The sequence below is a fragment of the Mya arenaria genome, chromosome 3, assembly GCF_026914265.1.
Source record: "Mya arenaria isolate MELC-2E11 chromosome 3, ASM2691426v1".
Classification (NCBI taxonomy): Eukaryota; Metazoa; Mollusca; class Bivalvia; order Myida; family Myidae; genus Mya; species Mya arenaria.
Genome location: NC_069124.1, coordinates 25,938,556 through 25,960,988, shown reverse-complemented (window position 1 = coordinate 25,960,988; position 22,433 = coordinate 25,938,556). Strand labels below are relative to the sequence as shown.

At 35.5% G+C, this 22,433-nt stretch overlaps 1 protein-coding gene across 1 annotated transcript in view; it reads right to left on the bottom strand.

Moving 5' to 3' along the window:
• Positions 1–20,977, bottom strand: part of LOC128225887 (uncharacterized) — a 23,778-nt gene extending 2,801 nt beyond the window's left edge. Inside the window, exons 1-26 of the mRNA XM_052935785.1 lie at positions 20,930–20,977; positions 20,368–20,742; positions 18,805–19,158; positions 16,757–17,617; positions 13,892–14,008; positions 13,524–13,640; positions 12,803–12,919; positions 12,434–12,550; positions 11,712–11,828; positions 11,350–11,466; positions 10,711–10,827; positions 10,255–10,371; positions 9,891–10,007; positions 9,681–9,797; positions 9,206–9,322; positions 8,989–9,105; positions 8,771–8,887; positions 7,385–7,501; positions 6,879–6,995; positions 5,943–6,059; positions 5,004–5,123; positions 2,609–2,736; positions 2,209–2,441; positions 1,444–1,510; positions 739–934; positions 1–188 (exon numbers count right to left, since the gene is read on the bottom strand). The exon at positions 1–188 is cut by the window's left edge and continues 274 nt beyond it. Coding sequence (XP_052791745.1) covers positions 1–188; positions 739–934; positions 1,444–1,510; positions 2,209–2,441; positions 2,609–2,736; positions 5,004–5,123; positions 5,943–6,059; positions 6,879–6,995; positions 7,385–7,501; positions 8,771–8,887; positions 8,989–9,105; positions 9,206–9,322; positions 9,681–9,797; positions 9,891–10,007; positions 10,255–10,371; positions 10,711–10,827; positions 11,350–11,466; positions 11,712–11,828; positions 12,434–12,550; positions 12,803–12,919; positions 13,524–13,640; positions 13,892–14,008; positions 16,757–17,617; positions 18,805–19,158; positions 20,368–20,593 — 4,245 coding nt within the window. The 5' untranslated portion in view covers positions 20,594–20,742; positions 20,930–20,977. The remainder of the gene's footprint in view (positions 189–738; positions 935–1,443; positions 1,511–2,208; positions 2,442–2,608; positions 2,737–5,003; positions 5,124–5,942; positions 6,060–6,878; positions 6,996–7,384; positions 7,502–8,770; positions 8,888–8,988; positions 9,106–9,205; positions 9,323–9,680; positions 9,798–9,890; positions 10,008–10,254; positions 10,372–10,710; positions 10,828–11,349; positions 11,467–11,711; positions 11,829–12,433; positions 12,551–12,802; positions 12,920–13,523; positions 13,641–13,891; positions 14,009–16,756; positions 17,618–18,804; positions 19,159–20,367; positions 20,743–20,929) is intronic.
• Between the last annotated feature and the right edge of the window lie 1,456 nt (positions 20,978–22,433).

Genomic DNA, 22,433 nt, shown 5'->3' with positions numbered 1-22,433 from the left:
GTAACTGAAGCGATTATCTCTTTGTGCTTGTGTGCGAGTGCAAGGGCATGGCTCACGAATATATCGACGAGCATATGATAGCATACTTTGAGCTGAGCTATCATAATACCAGTCCAGACAAAGTGCGTTGGCACGTACTACAGGACTAGTGTGGTAACTAACTGGGTATCGCCATCGTCCATTTAAACCTAAAAGGAAACAACTATACAAATACATAGAACAAAAGGACTGGTATGTATTATACGATGGGTTTTTCGTGTTTAAATACATGGAGCCCATTTTATTAACGAGCGTACGATAAAGAGTCGAAAGGTCATTAATTTTAGTAAACCATTGAAGTGTCACGAATCAAATTAAATATGTTGCTTGCTTAATAAAAAACACTAAACAAAAAACTGACAAATAAGGTATTAAGTTCCGCAATAGTAATTACAACACCATGTATAAGAATTATACTAGAAGACTACTATAAGAGTTAAAAGCAATGTTACCAACATTTTTCACAAATACACTGTTAAGATGCACATTAATAAGCCCTAACAGACACTTAAAGAGGGTCACACAATGTCAACAATCAACAAATTCAAACTTCACATACTTAGAAATTAATTCATTATTAAATGCTGGGGTTGCCGCCTGAGAATAATCATTGAAACAGGATTACACTTGAAATCAACATCACATTTGTCCGAACGTGTATCAAAGAAACAGTTTAATGTACCACTAAGTTAAACTTACCCACATTACTGCCTTTGTTGACCCTTGTGTAGCTGTATTTTGAATACTTAATACTGCCCGACAACGTAGACGTCGAATATCCGACGATGACATTTCGTCCACCAGACGAACGCCATGTAAAGTTCCGTTGATCATAGTTGAACAGTACATACGTATACGATCTGTTTGTGGCGATGGCTACTTGGAAATCAGCACTCTGAGGGAAAATATCAAAGCAATCATAAAATGTTTCATGATTTTCAGCTTCATAAAAGTTGGAATAAACTTTACAACGAAAAATGCGGGAGAAGTCCAGCTAAGATCAAGGGACTCATTTACAGCGTTGTTGTTGTTAACAAATATGATTTAAACTTTGTTAAAATTTAGCTCTTTTACTTACTTTTTATAAACAAAGACTTAACAGCAACCGATTTTTAAAAAAAAAAAAATTCTAGACTAAAATAATTTAATTTTCAATAGAGTTACTAACGCTTTCGGGCAAAAATGAGCAGCTGGCTTTATAAATATAAAGTAATAATAATAATAATAATTCCTTTTAATTATATAGACACAGCTTTTAGTTTTACTATTGTCACGATCGGTCAAAACAAATTGTCGATGTCTTTTAAAACGTGAATGAGTCCCTTGAAAGGCGCAAGGCCAAACAGAAACATAACGAAATACATACAACGGCACATACCGTCCATTGCTATAAAAGACGTTTACCTCATATTTTACGTTTGAAGAATATGGGTAGGGCACTGCCTTCTTCCATGTCGCAACCAAACAAAATCTATGAAAAGGTTATGAGATTAAAACACTGTTCATAAAAACCCCAAAACAAATACAAATTGATAGAAAAAGGGTTGTCCAGGTTATTCGAGAAAAAAAATCAAAATAAACAACTTGTGTTCAAAATGTTCATAAAATGGAACAAATAAAGTTCAGTGCAATCTACATAAATGATTAAACATGTTTACAAGATAACAAGTCCAATCTCTCAGACAGTGACATCTACCTCAAATATTTCAGCTCCGAATGTTCCTGTCAAATCATAGTGTTATCGCATTGTGAAATTAAACCTTTTTTGAAAATGTCGGCTTTTGAATGTCAAAAGCACAGAATTGTGTTTTCATGGATACCGAAATTTAAACCTAGCATTTGATATATACATCAATGAGAACTGCATTGAACTTAAATTGTACCAATTAACAAATATTATGAACACAATTTATATTTCCATGTAAACATTTCGCGAACGTCCACAATATCCGGAAATAAAACTGACTTAGCACAACTTATCTCTAAAATATAAAGGTACTTTATATTAAGCAGTCATGGCGTGATTGGCAAATTTATTTTACATCAAACGAAAACAAGAAGGTCGTTAACTGTAATCAGTCATTGACATAAGAATATAAATAGAAAAGTATCGCTTATTTTATTTTTAAAACTATCCTTTGTAAAAGTTTAACTAAAACAACAACATACCGTGGTTTGAAATGATCATCTGAAAACGCGTTTTCAAAATATTGCTGAATGGTATATCTGTTAGTGGTTGAGTAAACGGTTAATCCTGATTCTCCATACACACCGCCGGTTTCGATGTCTGCCCACAAAGGAGCGATTATTGGATACCTCACATTCTTCCAAGAGCTAGAAGATGTTATTGGATTCCTTAAACTGATTCTACGGCCAAGTGATATGTAACCGTTCATGCTCACCTGTTAACATCAATCATAATATTGGCAGTTTGTTGTTCATTTACTTAACACAAAATAAGATACTCATTTTAGAACCGAGATAGTGTGAATTGTACAGTGAGGAAATATAAAGGTCGTTTTTCTTATTTCATTCAAGACATTAATCCAAATACCAATCAGTCACTTACGTAAGCATAGTTATGACGTTTGCCAAAATAATCTAGTCCACCACTAATATAGAAGGCACCATAAACCGTATCGTCACCTCTGTATAAGTAGTTAGTAGCGGAGGAGGGCAGGTCAAGTAAGACTCTCTCTAAATCAACAACGGTGGAACGTTTATAGAGGGTTTAGGTAAATTGATTATATCTTCTTTAATTTATTGTCGCCTTTTTCATGTTTTCATGAGAAAGTACCTGTAGTCATGTGGAAGAAGTCCAATTATCGGAAAAAAAACGTAATTTAACGCAGTCCTTTTTAAATGGTTTGAATTTTTAATATTTCTCCCGTATTTACTGCATTCGGAGCACCTCGGAAACAAACACGGGTGCATATGGATAAAACAATGTCAAAACTTTTACCATTTACGCTGCAAGAAGATCGCGTTGTAAATTCAATTCAGCCGTTTAGCCTAAGAACTTTACACTTAGGAATCTTAATGGTTTATTCAATAATACACTTCACTGGGAATCAATTTGAACCTAGAAATAAATTACATGTAATCAAATACAATTAAAAAAGAATATTAGAACTCGTTTTAAATATTTATATGAATAACTACAGAAACAAACTCAGCAAGTTTAAACATAAACCCCTTTTAATGGAACAGAGTAAACGCCAAAGACATAGAACACAAATACAAAAAATCACAAACAAAAAAACATGGAACAACAGCACAAAACTCCACAAACAACACAGTGCGTATATCAAGGAATATTAGATACCGCCTTGGAACTTTACTTTACTGGGGTTTATACCAGCTTGCGTGCACAACCTCACTCTCATCCCAACAATGCAAAATAAAATAAAAACCTAAAGTGTAAATCCTATCAAAGTATGCATAAGCTTGAGGAAACTTAACAATAAAACAAATGATAATAAACTATAAAGTAAACCCCAAGTACTTCAATGATTAGGGATCCCAACTATATATGCAGACGAAGGAATATAATTCAGAGTACCTAATGCAAAAAACTTTTAAAGATTCGATGCAGTTATTGTTTGAAACTATGAACATCACACACAGCCTGCCTTAGTGAAAGGTTTAAAACTGTGCAATCATTTTTATAATAAAAAGCATCATTGTACTGAAACTGGAAACAAACAAAAAAAAGCATGACATATATTTGCTAAACTTTTCTTCCAAATAATTACCTAAGTAAAAATTTTCAAAGAAAGAGCAAACAACTTTTTACTGACACTGTTTAATTCAGGTTCAGACAGGATCCTAGTAATTACCGTCCGATTTCAGTACTGCCAAAAGTTTTAAAATTAATCACAAATTCTATCCCATTCGAATTATCATAATGTTACAAAACATCCGGGTTTATGGAAAAGCATTTGTGAAGTACTGCTTTAATCAGTTTAATAGACGCAAGTGTTAAAGATGTTGACCGTGGAAAGCTCGTTGGTGCGTAATTTCTAGAACTAAGAAAAACCTTTGATTTAGTAGACCATGAGATTCTTTGGATACCACAGATAATTTACGGAAATGTCCCTACAGCTCATTAAATCGTATCCGACTAACAGAAAACAGTATGTAAAAACTAGAAGTATACAATCTGACCTGCTGCCTATATAAGCAGGCGTGCATAAGGGGTCAATATTGGGATCAATGTTTGTTCCTATTATATATTAATGGTATAGCATTTTAAAATAACAAAATGAATATCAATTGACTTGCTGATGGTTCAACCTTGCACGAACCAGGTATTTATCTATCTAGCATTGAATTTCAACTTCAAAGTAATCTAAACTTCGTCGTTAATTGGTGCAAAATTAATGACATGTCTTTACATCCTACTAAATTAAAAAGAGCATGGTTAAAGGCAAACACTATAAGACAAAGCAAGCTGCTAATTCCGCTTCTGAAGAATATCATGTTTATCCCTCAAATATGAGATGAAACCTTTATTTACAATGCGTATATACTTCCAATATTTGACTATCGTTTTCATATTTTGGTAGAGACAACTATTGTTGCATAAATAAAGTAAATACCCTGCAATGAAGGATTGCACAAAATATTCTTTAACAAACCAAGCGATCGCTGTGTAATTCTTGTACATGTATATACAACGCGCAATGGAATGGAACCTTGTTTAATGAAAATACCACAAACTAATTATTTTAAGGATTCATCTTCTTACTACAAAATGGGAAGAGGTTTACAAATACAAAACGCATCTTTTAAGTACTAAATAGCAGCAACAAAGCATTTTTTGAAATAAATAATTGTTTAATCAAACTGGAATGCCCCTGTATATCAGCAAGTCTTCATAATTATGCAAAATGGTTCACTAGGGATGTGTTTCTCAATTTAAAATATTCCAATATGTATTCGAATATGCTATTACAACTTACGTGTACATGTTTTCCCGTCGCCAATATATCCCGAATGACAGAAGCAGTTAAAACTGCCAGGTGTGTTCGAGCACATTGCATTGGTGTCACATGATGAAGACGTTGAACATTCGTTAACATCTAAAAGTTTAAATGCAAAAGAAAACCATATCAAAACTGAATTAAAAATCTATGTTGCATTATGCAATAATGATATACACGTGAACAATGTTTACATATGTACTTGCCTTTTTTTATTTTATAAAGAAATCCTGTAACTATGTAGGAAAATCCTTTAGAAATATTTGAATATATCATATTGCATGTTTAAGATGTTTTTTACTTCGTGTGTGGATATGAATACGTTTTATATTTATTGATATTTTGTAACTGGCTAAGGTCACAAAAGTGAAATTCATATAACGAAGTTCATATTCGAGTTATCAAGTTCACATTCATATATACTCATATAACCAAGTTCACACACATATATACTCATATTGACAAGTTCACACTCATATAAACGCATATAACCAAGTCCATACTAACATTACCAATTTTACACACATATTAACTCATATTACTAAGTTCACACTCATATACTATAATACTACCAGGTTCAGACTCTTATAACTTCTTTCGCACTAGCATTATCAAGTTCACACTCTTACACACTAATATAACCAAGTTAACACTCATATACACTTATGTTATCAAGTTCACACTCATGTTACCAAGTTCCATTCGTATAACGAATTTCACACTCGTTATACCAAATTCACACTCGTATTACCAAATCATTCTTATACACTCAATGTACACTGTTAACACGCATACACACTCGTTTTACCAAGTTCACACTTGTGTTTCAAAGTTATCACTCATATTTCAAAGTTCACACTCCTTTTATCAAATTCGCACTCATATACACTCATATTACAAAGTTCACACTCATATTACCATTTTCACAATTGGTCCCATTCCATCCTGCAGAACAAATACAGCGAAAGGTTCCTATGAGATTGTAACATAAACCCCGATTCTCACAAAAATTAGATGATGAACATTCATTTATGTCTGAAAATAAATGTCAATAAATTTTAACAATAAATGCCTAACTAAAAGTAGTATTTAGGACATAAGAGTTATATCCCTTGAATATTTTGTGAATACAGAGGTGGTATTAAATATGCCACTTAAGTCAATTTTATGGCCATGCATCATTGACTTCATTCACCCTACTGGTCAGTTATAAGTAACAAGTAATCTGATTGGCTCCGTCATTCTAAGATCTACATAAGCCCAATACTGAATAACAGCCCACTTTTCTGAAGCACACGACACATGTTTCAGATGAATAGTAACTGGAAAGAATTAACGTCTTCCCGTAAAGGCGGGGTGTGACATGTAATGGTCCGGCTGAGATCAAAATCAAAAATTGGTTTGAGGGAATGAAACAAATCGTGTTCGAATGGTCACGTAAATGTCTTGATATGTTCATTATTGCAAAAATAATATGTAAGCAAATTTGTAACCAGAGAGTATATTTAAGTGTTTATTTCAATATCCTATTTTTAAATATTTGAAAGGATATCATCACAAAGCCACTAGGAATTCTTTTATTGCATAGTCTATATCATTTGAAACAAAAACAACACATACATCTTGTCGATAGATTGTTACGGTAGGATGCAATAATTACAAATACTATTTTGTTAAATGTATTGAACTCCTAAATGCATCAATACATGTAGCAAAAAATATTTTTACCAAAAGTATGTACAACAAAACTCTATGGATACGTAAATGTGAAACGTTTAAATGTTTGGCCACCCCCTATCTACTTTTTAATGGCGAAGGCACTTAAAAGAAAAGGCGTAAACTCCGCGTACTTACCAGTTTTACAATTGCTCCCAGTCCATCCAGTGGCACAAACACATCTGTAACTGCCAGGCAGATTTTGACATACATTGTCTTCTCCACATACAGACTGAGTACCACATTCGTTGATGTCTTAGGGTGTGAAATAGTAGGATAAACATGTATGGTTTAGTAGAAGTAGTATGCGCAGTTTAGATGTATACAGTTGCAGTCGAAGAAAAAAAACCGTATTAATACATATGTTACTATACATAGTAAAATATTTTAATAGGGATTCCGCGAATATTTGCATGTCTCAGCGATTATCAGATTTGCGACTCGGGCCAATTATCGAATATCTTATTACGGCCGTGGAACGTTTACGTCTTGGGCCATTATGAGTCACTTGGGCCATATATCACTCAACAATCCGGCTATGCCGTGCATTTACCTAATAAAGTAGTGCTGAGAGGACTCAATGATAGAGTATAGCTTGTATGTGTCACATGACAGATACGTTGAATATTAAAGTAATCATGTACCTTGACTGCAGTTCTGTCCGCTCCATCCTTGAGGGCAGTTGCAACTGTAGAAACCGTCTAGGTTCTCACAAGTCCCTCCATTATGACAAGGAGCCAATGTGATACATTCGTCAATATCTGTGTTACATGTACAACACTTAATTGGTAAATCACATTTACAATTGTCTATTATGTCAACTATCCTAAATATGATTACATGCACGTTATATAAGACAGTTTATCTATATTAGACAAGTTTTGAAATAATGGACTGATAGTATTTACATTTTCTTAAGTGGCGTTGTTTAAGAATTGTAAAATCTACAATATCAAAACAGGTGAATTTCGGACTCAACATGATAACAAAAAGGGAAAAGACAATCCTTCGAGGCAAAAATTTCATATCGATCCGTTTCAACTCGAATTGGAGCTACTCCACTTCTAAACTTTCTTCACGCTAACCTATGTTATGAAGGCATCGTCAGGTTGCAATAGTTTTCAAAAAATATAGCTAGTTTTATATTTGCAATAGTGTTTTTTTCTAACTTATGTTTGCCCCTTCCTCTTAATCCTTTAGATCTATTTATTGAGTCATGCTAATCACTAATATAACTGTATGTCATGTTATCACATATCTGGCTTACAACATGTGGATTTAGGTATATTGATATTTAAATTGTTATATTTATCTAAATAAAATTCAAGATTTTGTCTGTTACATACAAACACCACGATTTATATGTTCTACTAGCTTTGCTGTTTTTGCCTAGAGAGCTAATCGCTTATATACACGAGATACAGGTGTATAACACAACATAAACAAGAATGCAACTACACATTTCCACTGACGGAAAATTTGGGCTATGCATGCAATTACACATGACACATGATTAGTAGGTGTAAACTTCCCGTCGCAAAGAAATAAACACACAACACTGTTTTGAACGGCGTTGATGAATGCAAACGATTTTACGACCGAGATAAATGCACCGTTACTTATAACCAAACAATTGAGTGATATAACCTTGTGGGAGACCATTAAACACATCAAACCAGTTTGTGCAAATAAATTAAACCCGAGCACAAGAACCAAATAGCCTTTCCCAAAATTCATCCATATAAATGAAATCGTAAGCTTTCTTAAAATCAAAGATGTCTGCAAATGTAGATATATTCCGAGAAGTAAGACTAGAAATTACCGATTTTTCGAAAACCGCATGGCTCGTACTTTATGTTATTTATTGTTAATATGATCATACTAAGTTATGAACTATTGATATGTAAAAAACCGTTACAATGAAACCTTACAAACCACATTGACTGTAGTTCAGATTAGATGGTTAACATACATAAATGATACATACGCGACATCTCTCAAATCGAATTGTGTAGAAACAAAGGTTGTACCTTGACTGCAGTTTTGTCCGCTCCATCCTTGAACGCAATTACATCTGTAGAACCCGTCCAGGTTTTCACATGTCCCACCGTTATAACAAGGAGCCAGTGTGGTACACTCGTCAATATCTGTGTAACATGTTCAGCAATAGTTTGGTCAATCATACACACAATATTTAAACGTTTTATATTATGGACAGCTCGATTTGGGTTAAAGCTAAATATTGTACCTTGGCTGCAGTTTTGTCCGTTCCATCCATTAGGGCAGTTGCATCTGTAGTAACCGTCCAGGTTTTCACACGTCCCATCGTTATAACAAGGAGCCAGTGTGGTACACTCGTCAATATCTGTGTTACATGTTCAGCAATAGTTTGGTAAATCATACACACAATATTTAAACGTTTTATATTATGGACAGCTCGATTTGACTTAAGCAAATTATTGTACCTTGGCTGCAGTTTTGTCCGTTCCATCCATTAGGGCAGTTGCATCTGTAGTACCCGTCCAGGTTTTCACACGTCCCATCGTTATAACAAGGAGCCATTGTGGCACACTCGTCAATATCTGTGTTACATGTTCAGCGACAATTTGGTAAATCAGCCATACATTTTTTTAATATGAGTTAGTTGTATATTAAAGATTTATAAACATTAGCCAAATGATACTTGTACAGGATTTTGTTTGTTAACACACGCACGCACGTACGCACACACACACACACACACACCCACCAATTATTCAAAAGAAAAGAATAAGTTATGTACTAAAGACATGCAAAAATATTCTCGAAGTCGTTCAAATGCTATGTATTCTATATAGTCAGGCATATTGAGCACATTTTTAAAAGTATACGGTAAATATGACTTACTTAAATATTACGGACAACTCTAAAATCGAAATGTGTTTAAACAAAATATTGTACCTTGACTGCAGTTTTCTCCTCTCCATCCTTGAGGGCAGTTGCATATGTAGGAACCATCCAGGTTGACACATGTTCCTCCGTTAAAACAAGGGTCCAGTGTGATACACTCGTCAATATCTGTGAAACATGTACAGCAATTATCAATAATGTCAGTAAGTTATATACTAAGGACTTCCGAACATTACCCGTTAAATGACACTTCACGAGTACCTTGACTACAGTTCTGTCCGCTCCATCCTTGAGGGCAAATGCAACTGTAGGAACCGTTTAGGTTTTCACATGTCCCGTTGAACTTACATGATGACAGTGTGACACACTCGTCAATATCTGATTCAAATGTAAAACAATTATTTGATAATACACACAAACACACACACAATAACTGTGTTAAATATCAGTATGTTCTAAAATTACCTTCACATTGAATCATAACGAAATTAAAAGTAAAGTAGTATTTATCCTATTGTAGGAGTCAGACATAATAAGCACACGTTTTAGGAGTAGAGGGTAAATATGACTCATGATATAGTATGGACGACTCTAAATCAGTTTAAGTTAAAGCAAAAGATTGTACCTTGACGACAGTTTTGTCCGCTCCATCCATCAGGGCAGTTGCATCTGTAGTTACCGTCCAGGTTTTCACACGTCCCACCGTTATAACAAGGAGCCATTGTGGTACACTCATCAATATCTGTGGTAATGCGAAGCAACAACTTGGTAAATCAAACATACCAATTACTTTAGATACGCGTTATGAACTAAAGTCCTAAACACATCACCCCGTCAAATTAAACTTAAAGGGACTAGACACCAGATAGTACAAAGGTTATAAATTAATTAAACACAATGGTAAGAAAAAAATGTCGAAAAGTTACAAAAACTTGATACATGTTCCGAGGAAATACTGTATTTGCCGATTTCCGGACCAACCGGTGCCTAGTCCCTGCATGGTGACAGTGTGACACACTCGTCAGTATATGACTTATTATTTATTATAGACAACTCTAGATCTAAAAGCAAATAATAATACCTTGGCTGCAGTTTTCACCGCTCCATCCATTAGGGCAGTTGCATCTGTAGTAACCGTCCAGGTTTTCACAAGTTCCTCCGTTATAACAAGGAGCCAGTGTGGAACACTCGTCAATATCTGTGTAACATGCGAAGCAACAATTTGGTACATCATATACACCAATTAATTTAAGTATGCGTGCGTTATAAAATAAAGACCTATAAACATAACCCCGTCAAATACAAGGGACTTGAAAACCGATGATACAATAGTAAGAAAAATATAAAATTGTCAAACACTTACTTAAAGTTGATATTTCTATGTACAACGCATTGAATCTTTCTTATGGATGTATCACGAAGCTTACGACAAATGCATCTTTCGCATTTTACAACGTTAATCCAAGAAATTGTTATAATAAAGTTGATGTATTTATCCGTATTCATCAGGTGAATTTACACTGTAATGCTAAATACACTTACTTCATGGCTTCACGGGGAATCGGGGAAACTTATTGTTGCATTAATTATTTTAATAATGTAAAAATAGGTATTATCGGCCTCATACTAGCTGAAACTGACCATCTTGGGCTTATTTTGATGAAATACTGTAATTGCCGATTTCCAGCCCATCTGGTGGCTAGTCCCTAGGACGAAATACCTTGACTACAGTTCTGTCCGCTCCATCCTTGAGGGCAAATGCAACTGTAGGAACCGTTTAGGTTTTCACATGTCCCGTTGTTCATACATGGTGATAGTGTGACACACTCGTCAATATCTGTTTAAAGTGTACAGCAACTATATGACAATACACACACAATAACAACTATCTTACATTTTAGTTAGTTAAAAAAATACATATTAAAGTCCTTCACATTAAAACTTGAAAAAATAGTATTTATAACACTAGTATTTAGTAGCTGTCAGGCGTAGTAAGTACATTATGGAGTTAAGGGTTAACATGACTTAATTTTACATAATGGACAATTAAAAACCAATTTGAGTTCAAGTAAAAGGTTGTACCTTGGTTGCAGTTTTGTCCGTTCCATCCATAAGGGCAGTTGCATCTGTAGTAACCGTCCAGGTTTTCACACGTCCCATCGTTATAACAAGGAGCAAGTGCGGTACATACGTCAATATCTGTGTTACATGTTTAGCAACAATTTGGTAAATCAAACATACCAATTACTTAAGATATGCGTTAACTATAAACTAAAGAGCGATAAACATTACCCCTTCAAATAAAACTTAAAGGGGCTTGACACAAGATGATACAAAAGTTAGAAATTAATCACATTTTCAAAACTTCCTTAAAATTGATATCGTTGCGTACAACTCATTTAATCTTTCTTATGGATGTATCACGACGCTTACGACACGTGCATCTTTCGCTTTTTACCACGTAAATCCCAGTAATTTTAATAATAGTGTCGGTATATTTACCTGTATTATTTGAAATTATAATGCTAAATACACACACTTCATTGCTTGGTATGACTTTTAAGGTCTTCGGAAAAAAATCATTGCGCGCTTTTTAAACTTGGAAAGCATTATTCGCTATTTCAAATCGGGGAAACTCAGCTGACACAGCGATATTATGGTTGCGTTTATTTTTCTAATAATGTAAATCGAAGTAATATCGGCATCATACTAGCTGATATTGACAATAATGGGCTTGTTTTTGAGGAAATACTGTATTTTCCGATTTCCGGACCATCTGGTGGCAAGTCCCTAGGACGAAATACCTTGACTACAGTTTTGTCCGCTCCATCCTTGAGGGCAAATGCAATTGTAGGAACCGTTTAGGTTTTCACATGTCCCGTTGTTCATACATGGTGATAGTGTGACACACTCGTCAATATCTGTTTAAAGTGTACAGCGACTATATGACAATACACACACAATAACAACTATCTTAAATATAAGTAAGTTCTAAAATTACCTATAAAAGTAATTCACATGGAAACATTACGAATTTCGTAGTATATATCGTATAATTCTTTATGGTAGGAGTCAGGTATAATCAACACATTTTAAGGAGTAGAAGGTAAGTATGACTTATTATATATTATTGACAACTCTTAATCGATTTGACTTAAGGTAAATTATTGTACCTTGGCTGCAGTTTTGTCCGCTCCATCCATTAGGACAGTTGCATCTGTAGTAACCGTCCAGGTTTTCACACGTCCCATCGTTATAACAAGGAGCAAGTGCGGTACACACGTCAATATCTGTGTTACATGTTTAGCAACAATTTGGTAAATCAAACATACCAATTACTTAAGATATGCGTTAATTATAAACTAAAGACCTATAAACATTACCCTTCAAATAAAACTTAAAGGGACTAGACACCAGATGATACAAAAGTTAGACATTAATCACATTTTCAAAACTTCCTTAAAATTGTTATCGTTGTGTACAACTCATTGAATCTTTCCTATGGATGTATCACGACGCTTACGACACGTGCATCTTTCGCTTTTTTCCACGTAAATCCCAGTAAATTTAATAAAAGTATCGGTATATTTACCTGTATCATTTCAATTTCTAATGCTAAATACACACACTTCATTGCTTGGTATGACTTTCAAGGTGTTTGGGAAAAAAACATTGAGTGCTTTTTAAAATGGGAATGAATTATTCGCTATTTTAAATCGGGAAAACTCAGCCGAGACAGCGATATTATAGTTGCGTTTATTGTTTTAATAATGTGAATCGAAGTAGTATCGGCCTCATACTAGCTGACATTGACAATAATAGGCTTGTTTTTGAGGAAATACTGTATTTTCCGATTTCCAGCCCATCTGGTGGCTAGTGCCTAGGACGAAATACCTTGACTACAGTTCTGTCCGCTCCATCCTTGAGGGCAAATGCAACTGTAGGAACCGTTTAGGTTTTCACATGTCCCGTTGTTCATACATGGTGATAGTGTGACACACTCGTCAATATCTGTTTAAAGTGTAAAGCAACTATATGACAATACACACACAATAACAACTATCTAAATATAAGTAAGTTCTAAAATTACCTATAAAAGTAATTCACATGGAAACATAACGAATTTCGTAGTATAAATTGTATAATTCTTTATGGTAGGAGTCAGGTATAATCAACACATGTTTAGGAGTAGAAGGTAAGTATGACTTATTAAATACTATTGACAACTCTAAATCGATTTGACTTAAGGTAAATTATTGTACCTTGGCTGCAGTTTTGTCCGCTCCATCCATAAGGGCAGTTGCATCTGTAGTAACCGTCCAGGTTTTCACACGTCCCATCGTTATAACAAGGAGCAAGTGCGGTACACACGTCAATATCTGTGTTACATGTTTAGCAACAATTTGGTTAATCAAACATACCAATTACTTAAGATATGCGTTAATTATAAACTAAACACCTATAAACATTACCCCTTCAAATTAAACTCAAACGGACTAGACACCAGATGATACAAAAGTTAGAAATTAATCACATTTTCAAAACTTATTTAAAATGGATATCGTTGTGTACAACGCGTCGAATCTTTCTTACGATAGCGTTTATTCTTTTAATAATGTTAATCGAAGTAGTATCGGCCTCATACTAGCTGACACTGACAATTATAGGAAATTTAAGGAAATACTGTATTTGCCGATTTGGAGACCATCAAGTATAAGTATCTGTAAATCAATCAGTAAGATAACGTTGTTTCTAAACTATGGTTGATTAGGGGTTTTCACACACGTTTTCAAAAGCTTTACAAACAATGTTGATAAACTTGCTGTTGCTTGGATTATTCGGCCTCAAAACATCATTCTCGCCCATTTACGTTTTTGAAAGATTAAAATATGATATCAATACTGTTTATGAAATTCTTGTATCTTTTCCTCCCATTAGATAGTGGAATTCGTCCCTATCTTCATGAAGACTACATAATTTACAGTTTTCGATCATTTCTTTCTCTCTATATATATACCAAGTCATCGATATTTTTTTGGGAGATGATTATTAAAAAATCAAAAGTTTACAAGATCTTCAACAAGGTTTTCAGTAAAGTTGTCGTAAAGGTCTTCAAATTTAAATTCAGTTTTATAAATTCTGTAATTGTTACGTTTTAGGAGGTTGTTTATTTCACCGGCATTAAGTAGAAAAGGCGCGACCAATTGTCAAATATCTTTAACTGGCAGACTGAAGGTAAATACTGATATATTGTCTTAACATTAAAGATAAAAAGTATGACATGGACTGACTGTATTTGTTATTTCGGCAACATTGTTTTTTTTTTTCTTTATAAATTTAGTTAATTTACTATCGAAGAATCCGTTTATCGGACTACATTTTCTGGCCCAAGTTTTATTACAACTTCTTAAAAGCATGCTTATGAAAAATGAGCATATAAATTATTTGAAAACATTCGATAATGATTATTGACGATGTCATTTAATTTTATGATGTTTAACAAACACATATCATTGACAAGTGGTTCTATAAAAATGTCAGATGGTTTTCAAAATACATGTGTTTGGTTAAAAAAAGAATTAACAACTAGACTCTGGCATATTTATTCAGTGATGTAAATTAATTCCGGTGATCTTCAAGACTAAAAATGCAACTTGTACCGGGTACTTAAAGTAATACTCATAAATAAAAAAAATCTGTATACACAATCTCTCCTTTTACAAGTATGTTAACTCCTTTTAAACAAACATAATATAAAGTTATAAATGGTTTGAATGTCATTTTAAATCTCCTTATACATAAATTAATTCTAAAGAGAAAACACATTTGATGTTTTGCTATTTTAAAGAGTAATAACGAAATCTTCATCCGTCAGAGGATGTCTTCTAAATCAAATTCTCTCACTCAGCCATGTGATTGGTTGACTGATTCGGACATAAGTTCCGGTCTATATGACTCAGTGAAAGATTGCAGTCTGATTCGAGTGGGAGGGTGTTATAATACAGTGTTTCAAATTGCATTCAACCAGTTGTAATGTATAAAATAGGGGTGTTCCATTACAGTTAAACCACCCGCGAATCTTGCGATTGAAATTATTCACTTGCGTTTAATCGTTCGCGCATACTAAAGTTCGTTCAATTCGTAATATCCTACTTGGAAAAGAAAAACAAATAACCGGCTTCAATCTTCTAAAAAATTCAAAGTTTCAATTATCAGATTCATATGTTCATAATCAAGCAAACAAAAGCAAATTTCAAATACATCATATTCTCTTCCAAATACCAACAGCCATTATTGTCAACTCGCAAAGGCCAACAACCATCATCGCCAACTCGCAATGACCAACAATCATCATCGCCAACTCGCAAAGGCAAACAACCATCATCGCCAACTCTCAAGGACCAACAGCAATCATTGAATACTCGCATTCTCGTCTAGAAATCTGCTTCTCCTACTGCGTCGGAACGGGCTGTTCCGACGCATAAAACAACTCTATGAATTTAGTTAAACATTAGCAGCAGCTAAACTATCTCGTCTTTAAGGACAGGCAGAACTACATGACGACTCCTATCACTACTGTTTGCAAATAAAATAAGCATTTAAGGTGTTTAAATTATCTTGGCTTTTGCTCTGCCAAAATACACTACGTTAAGTCCGATTCAAGTGCAAAGAATCCAACTTTAAAAGTTAAAGATCCATACATGTATAGTTTACATTGGTTTCACATCAACCGGCCAATGAAATCGTATATTTGAAGTTTCAAAACTACTTTTCGAAATCGCTTTTGGTGCGGTACAATTTGAATGTCTCATTTCGTTGCAGAAAGGCAGTATGAAGTGAATTTGCGCATTGTGTAATACAATTCAAATGATATAGGTCTCCCAAATTTAAAGGACATTCTCCGTGGGCACAAAACACGAGCACTTTGAAGGGCAATGCATTTGGGAAAGTATTCGATGTGCTTCCTTAGCTCAGACTACATGAAGTTAACTAGACTAATGAAAGAACATGCAGTAATGCAAAACGCCTAAGGTCGAAATAGTTGTTTATGTTATGGTCGCTGAAAAGGACACTGTGATTCTACAATTAAACCCAAATTATTAACAATGAATGTGTATCAATTATACCTGTGGTTGCACTTGGCTGTGCTGTTGAAATAGCCGTTGTTGCTTCTGTAGGGTGTTGATCGCCTGTTGAAATAGCCGTTGTTGATTCTGCGGGGTATTGGTCGCTTGTTGAATAAACCGTAGTTGTCTCAGTAGAGTGTTGGTCGCTTGTTGAATTAGCCGTAGTTGTCACAATAGGGTGTTCGGCGCTTGTTAAATTAACCGTAGTTGTTTCTGTAGAGTGTTGGGCGCTTGTTGAATTAACCGTGGTTGTTTCTGTAGGGTGTTGGTCGCCTGTTGAAATAGCCATTGTTGATTCTGCGGGGTGTTGGGCGCTTGTTGACATAGTCGTAGTTGTCTCAGTAGAGTGTTGGTCGCTTGTTGAATAAACCGTAGTTGTCTCAGTAGAGTGTTGGTCGCTTGATGAATAAACCGTAGTTGTTTCTGTAGAGTGTTGGTCGCTTGTTGAATAAACCGTAGTTGTCTCAGTAGGGTGTTGGGCGCTTGTTGAATTAACCGTAGTTGTTTCTGTAGAGTGTTGGTCGCTTGTTAAATTAACCGTAGTTGTTTCTGTAGAAGGTTGGTCGCTTGTTGAATTAACCGTAGTTGTTTCTGTAGAGTGTTGGTCGCTTGTAGAATTAACCGTAGTTGTCTCAGTAGGGTATTGGGCGCTTGTTGAATTAACCGTAGTTGTTTCTGTAGAGTGTTGGTCGCTTGTTGAATTAACCGTAGTTGTTTCTGTAGAGTCTTGGCCGCTTGTTGAATTAACCGTAGTTGTCTCAGTAGGGTATTGGGCGCTTGTTGAATTAACCGTAGTTGTTTCTGTAGAGTGTTGGTCGCTTGTTGAATTAACCGTAGTTGTTTCTGTAGAGTCTTGGTCACCTGTAATAAAATCAGTAACTGACGATTTCTTTCTAAATAACCTGTATATATAAATTGTCTATCAAATTGTTATTACACAAATATTATACATGTATTTTTTTATATCTCTCGAAACAAAAGACCCTTGTTGTTAAATTTGTTGTTAGTTGGTTGCCTAAAACATAAAATTGAAACTGATCAGCAAACTATTAATTTGTTTGAAAAAATATTAATTGAGCAAAAATCCAATTATTCAAACCGAAAATAAAAATTATCAATCTAAGTATGAACCCATTATGAGGTATGCCACTCGCTTACTTTAAGGTAACCAATCCGCTATGCCTATGTTTGACTTAGCTATTAATAGTAAAATCATCGGTCGTACTTACCCACTTTGAGGTATAACGTCCCGCAGTGACTATGTTGGACTCACCCACCATCCGGTATATCGTCCCGCAGTGACTATGTCGGTCTTACCCACTATCCGGTATACCGTCCCGCAGTGACTATGTCGCACTTACCCACTATGAGGCATACCATCCCGCAGTGACTATGTCGGACGTACCCACTATGAGATATACCGTCCCGCAGCGACTATGTTGGACTCACCCACTATCCCGTATACCGTCCCGCAGTGACTATGTCGGTCTTACCCACTATCCGGTATACCGTCCTGCAGTGACTATGTCGGACTTACCCACTATGAGGTATACCGTCCCGCAGTAACTATGTCGGACTCACCCACTATCCGGAATACCGTCCCCCAGTGACTATGTCGGACTTACCAACTATGAGGTATGCCGTTCCCCAGTGACTATGTCGGACTTACCCACTGCAGTGACTATGTCGGACTTACCCACTATGATGTATACCGTCCTGCAGTGACAATGTCGGACTCACCCACTATCCGGAATAGCGTCCCGCAGTGACTATGTCGGACTTACCCACTATGAGGTATAGCGTCCCGCAGTGACAATGTCGGACTCACCCACTATCCGGAATAGCGTCCCGCAGTGACTATGTCGGACTTACCCACTATGAGGTATACCGTCCCGCAGTGATTATGTCGCACTTACCCACTATGAGGTATACCACCCCGCAGTGACTATGTCGGACTTACCCACTATGAGGTATACCATCCCGCAGTGACTATGTCGGACTTACCGACTATGAGGTATACCATCCCGCAGTGACTTTGTCGCACTTACCCACTATGAGGTATACCACCCCGCTATGACTTGGTTGTACAAAGCACGCCACCAAAATCCTTCCGAGTACGTCCGTCGTGTTAAGTGAAACAGTAGCATTCTGAACGTAGGAGCAGTCAGATTCAGTGAACGTATACTGAGTGTTTTGGGGATGCCAGATATTGGCCTGATTCATATTTGCCTCCTCCCAGCGAATCCAGTAAACTTCTGTTTCATTTTTGTTTAGGCCAATGTTGGCAGAACACGTCAAAGTTAATTCTTGCCCGACGCTGACAGAAATGGGTTTGTCTGGTGTTCCTGTGCCTACGCTATGATCGTCGATCGTAGCCCACAAACGTACGTCCGATGGTGCCACTGAATATAAACCATAGTGTTTAAATAAAATTCGGTTTACGAGTAAATGTACATGTTTGTTTTAAATAAAGCTGTAACCGAAAGTTTGTGATGATGATGATGATGATGATGATGATGATGATGATGATGATGATGATGATGATGATGATGATGATGATTGCTTTAACTCTGGCTTAAAAGTAACCGCCTTAATTGTTTTGACTACATCATTTTCCAGAGATCGTTCTTTTATTTTGAACTTCATAGAATGACGACGTCCTGATCAATTTTCTGAAGTGACTCTCGGGTCATAAAAATTTGACTTCTATGGCACAATATAACGACTACTTTACGCGAAGTAAAATGTTACCGAGGAGTCGTCTTTTATTTGGAGTAATGGAGTCGTAATATAAAGACCCGGGAGTCGATATATTATGACCCTGGGGTCGCTTTTCTAAAGAATAATGACATCGTAGGGGTCGTGATTCTATAGGAATCCAAATATTTCCTTACACCTTCATACTTTATTTTACTCGTGAACCAAACAAATTATATCATCACCCGTTGCAGTGTTAATACACAGTGCTTTGATGAGAATAAACTCTTGCTTTGGTGTCATTTGACCTGTACAAAATTTAGTGACATTTAACCTAAAATATTTATTTTTTCTTCAGATTTATCAAAGGGGTCACTCTTCTATTTAGGCATTTCGAGATTTTCTGACATTGTTAAACTGCAGTATTCATGTTTATTTTATGCTAGATCGATGGTAGGAGTGACCAAAATATTTATTTTTTCTTCAGATTTATCAAAGGGGTCACTCCTCTATTTAGGCATTTCGAGATTTTCTGACATTGTTAAACTGCAGTAATTCATATTTATTTTATGCTAGATAGTTGGTAGGAGTGTTATTTTAGGTTAAATGTCACTAAATATTGCACAGGTCAAATGACACCAAAGCAGGATGTCATTCCCATCAAATCACTGTGTAAATATTGCTCTCTGTGATCAGTCGGTGAAATAAATTCCGATCACACACTGAAATTAAACAAATACCCTCTAATAATCATGTAAAAATGCTGATCTACCAATATAAATACATTGGTAATTTGAACAATACTGCCATTCCATTGGACGAAATATAAATTCGAACACTAAACATGACTTTAGGAAAGCCATTTACATCAGGTATGAAATGAAATAACCAAAATAACTATTTGAAGTACTCACATGTTACGTTTAAGACCAGGGTTGGAGAAACTGAAATCCCTAATAGACCACACCGAAATGAATACACATATGGACAAGCCACTTCCAATACAGCAAACGTCAAACGAAGGTAACTCTCTGATGGTTTGTTAGCATCCAACTTGCCCGATAATGATATGTTTTCCATTCCTAAATTGTGTAGCAATGTTAGTGGTAAATCTGAAGAGTCTCTTATTCCAATCATCATCCAGACGTTTTCGTTGACTTCATGTTCTAAAACAAGTACCGTCAATTGTGTTTCATCAGCCGTAACGTTACAATCGACGTTAACCAACTCTGGATCCGAAGACGGAAGAACAATGCTTGGTGGGTTTTGTGTTATCCTTACAGCTATACCTTCAATGAAAACATATACATTGTAAAGATAAAAAGACGTGATTAAGACCACCTTTAATAATAATAATAATAATAATAATAATAATAATAATAATAATAATAATAATAATAATAATAATAATGATAATAATAATAATAATAATAATAATAATAATAATAATAATAATAATAATAATAATAATAATACCTATGCAAAGTGAAGCGCAAAGTACGAAGCTGTGCAACCAGGCAGTCGGCCCGGCCATGGTTGAAATCTCCTCTAAAAATGGGATAGTTTAATTCTGTAACGCCTTATCAGTTGAATTGATTGAGGAGGACCTTCCATTTTAAAAAAACGTACAACTGCGCAAACAGGAATGCAAGTAAAATAATATCTTAATATTTGCTTTCCCTTTATGATCTAAGGCTCACCCGTAGGTATAGGATAGTGCACTTAAGTCAGATTGCGCAAACAGTAAACACTGCCGGTTTCTCTTTTTCTTCCAGTGTCGATGGAAAGCCAATTATGTGACATATGCGCACCACTTTTACTGTATACATAAGAGAGGGAGGGTCGAAACTGAAAAGTTAAAATACAAAGGAAGAAGGTGAGAGCTGTGAATAAATGCAAAGATAGAAGGTGAGAGCTGTAAATAAATGTTAATGGAGAAGGTGGAAGCAGTGAATAAATGCAAAAGTAGAAGGTCAGAGCTGTAAATAAATTCAAAGGGAGAAGGTGGGGCTGTGAATTAATGCAAAAGTAGAAGGTGGAAGCTGGGAATAAAAGCAAAGGTAGAAGGTGGGCGCTGTACATAAATGTAAAGGGAGAAGGTGGGTGCTGTAAATAAATGGAAAGGTAGAAGGTGGGCGCTGTATATAAATGTAAAGGGAGAATGTGGGGGCAGTAAATAAATGCAAAGGAAAAAGGTGGGAGCTGTGAATAAATGCAAAAGTAGAAGGTGGGAGCTGTGAATAAATGCAAAAGTAGAAGGTGTGAGCTGTGAAAAAATATGAAGGGAGAAGGTGGGCGATGTAAATAAATTCAAAAGTAGAAGGTGAGAGCTGTAAATAAGTGCAAAACTAGAAGGTGTGAGCTGTGAAAAAATATGAAGGGAGAAGGTGGGCGATGTAAATAAATGTAAAGGGAAAAGGTGGGGGCTGTGAATTAATGCAAATGTAGAATGTGGAAGCTGTGAATAAAAGCAAAGGTAGAAGGTGGGCGCTGTACATAAATGTAAAGGGAGAAGGTGGGAGCAGTTAAAAAATGCAATGTTAGAAGGTGGACGCTGTAAATAAATGTAAAGGTAGAAGGTGGGAGCTTTGAATAAATGCAAAGGTAGAAGGTGGGAGCTGTAGATAAATGTAAACGGGAGAAGGTGGGGGGCTGTGAATTAATGCAAAGGAAGAAGGTCAGAGGTGTAAATAGGCTCTGAAGGGAAACGGTTCCGTGTGGAGCACCTTAATATTACTGACGCAGACCAAAAATGTAAATTTACGTCGCTATTGTTTCTATATCGTTCCTTTATCATACAAGGACACATTACATTGTTGATTGGATGATCTGAAACATTTGACACAAAGCAGATTCATAATTTCGAATAAAACTCTGATAAGATATTGCGTCATGAAATTTCTAAATTGATCCGTCATTTTGCATCATCTCCAATTGTTTATTTAAGAAGCTAAGGAAATGTTTGGGAATATAGAAATAT